We start from the raw sequence: 1,908 nt of genomic DNA on the forward strand, positions 1-1,908 counted from the left end.
GCACGTCGCCGTCGCCGTCCGGTCTGATCATCCGATGTGTCACCGTCGAGTGCCGGGCAGCACACGGCGACGCTAAACCTGCTGCGGCTGCCGCGCGTGCATGTGGTGCCAAGTTTAACTGAATTTTACAAGCCGGAATGAACGGCGTAGCTCTGATGTCAGTGTTCTTGTCTTTTGAATGTCCAGCCGGCAGCAGCAGCGAGGGCGACAGGCCATTGCGCGCGGAGCTGACGTGGGCGCGGCGGCTGGAGGTGGTGGTGGGCGTGGCGCGGGGGCTGCTGTACCTGCACGAGGACGCGCACACGCCCATCATCCACCGCGACATCAAGGCCAGCAACATCCTCCTCGACGAACGCTGGGTCGCCAAGATCGCCGACTTCGGCATGGCCCGCCTCTTCCCGGAGGCCGGCGACGGCCACTCCCACGTCCAGACCCGCGTCGCTGGCACCAACGGCTACATGGCGCCCGAGTACCTCATGCACGGCCACCTCTCCGCCAAGGCCGACGTCTTCAGCTTCGGCGTCCTCGTCCTCGAGATCCTCTCCGGCCGAAAGAACTCCTCCTTCATCCCGCCGCCCCGATCCAGCGCCGACAACCTCCTCGATTACGTACGTAGTAGTATGTGCGGTTTCCTCCATTGATTGATGATCCGTGTCATCGCGTGCATGCAGCTAGCCTGGAAGGATAAGAATGTGTTGCGTGCGCCATGCAGGCCTGGAAGCTGTACAAGGAGGAGCGGAGCATGGAGCTGCTGGACCCGTCGGTGAAGTCGACGGCCGCGCCGGACCAGGTGCTCATGTGCGTCCGCATCGGGCTGCTGTGCGTGCAGGCGGACCCACGGCTGCGGCCGGACATGAAGCGCGTGGTCATCATCCTCTCCAAGAAGCAGAGCACGCTGGAGGAGCCGACGCGGCCCGGGGCGCCCGGCTCGCGGTACCGGAGGAGGGCGCACGGCCTGCGCAGCTCGTCGCAGTACTCCGACGGCTCGTCGTCGGGCACGACCCCGTCGACGTCGCATGCGTCGGCGTCCGCGTCGGCTTCGGCATCGGCGTCGAACGCAATGACGACATCGAGCACGCGCACATTGCGGAGCCGGGGGCTCCCGTCGCACCGGGAAGAGCAGGAGCTGCCCAACGGCAGCTGAAGCCTGCAGACGCCTGAAGCTCACTGTAGATATGTCCATTCTTTTTCGTCTTGTTTCTTTTTGTGTCTTCTCGGAGATTCTAGATTAGATAGTATGATTATTTTGGTAGTGGGTAGGAAGAAGTAGAATGATCGGCCGGATTATTTTAGGGTGCTGCTAGTAGTTCGTAGCCGGAGGAAGATGACTGAACTTTCAACTGTCGGCCGATCGATTACTGGCAGTGACAGGGAATGTGCATAGCAAATGGAGAGAGATAATTGCCGTGTTTACAAAATTCCTTTGTGTGCAATCCGTGGCTGCACAAAAATACTCACAATCTATTATTTCAAAGATGCAACAGAAAGTTAAGCAAGACCAATAACAACAACGATGACAACAAGAATGAGTAAGGTTTCATGCGTCTTCAGGTTGCATCCTTTCAATCTTTCAAACTTCTCTTCATCAGCAGTGATTTTTTCTGGTTTGTTGGTCCTATAGGGTCTTAGCACGATTCACTTCTCGACTGTCTACTGCAACAAGTTCTGTCTGGCTCCGACAAGGAAGGAGCGATGACGGCGGCGCGTCTTCGGCTCGCTTCAGTGTTTGTAGTCGCTGCTAAATGATCTACGAATCTGAATGCAATTTTTATTATTTCCGGTGTTCACTGTTCCACGATCAAAGATGAATAGATCGAAAGTTTCCCACAAAAAATAATAATAATGACAACAAAAATGAGTAAAGTTCGTACTGAGAGCAAGCAGTTCCCTGCCCCATCCCCACCAAGG

General features: G+C 56.5%; 1 protein-coding gene across 1 annotated transcript in view; it reads left to right on the forward strand.

The window, feature by feature from the left end:
• LOC119301537 (putative receptor-like protein kinase At4g00960) overlaps positions 1 to 1,502 on the forward strand; it is a 4,675-nt gene extending 3,173 nt beyond the window's left edge. Inside the window, exons 2-3 of the mRNA XM_037578526.1 lie at positions 187 to 608; positions 713 to 1,502. Of these exons, the coding sequence (XP_037434423.1) occupies positions 187 to 608; positions 713 to 1,144 (854 nt within the window). The 3' untranslated portion in view covers positions 1,145 to 1,502. The remainder of the gene's footprint in view (positions 1 to 186; positions 609 to 712) is intronic.
• Positions 1,503 to 1,908: the final 406 nt, after the last annotated feature.

The sequence above is a fragment of the Triticum dicoccoides genome, chromosome 5A (genome assembly GCF_002162155.2).
Source record: "Triticum dicoccoides isolate Atlit2015 ecotype Zavitan chromosome 5A, WEW_v2.0, whole genome shotgun sequence".
Classification (NCBI taxonomy): domain Eukaryota; kingdom Viridiplantae; phylum Streptophyta; class Magnoliopsida; order Poales; family Poaceae; genus Triticum; species Triticum dicoccoides.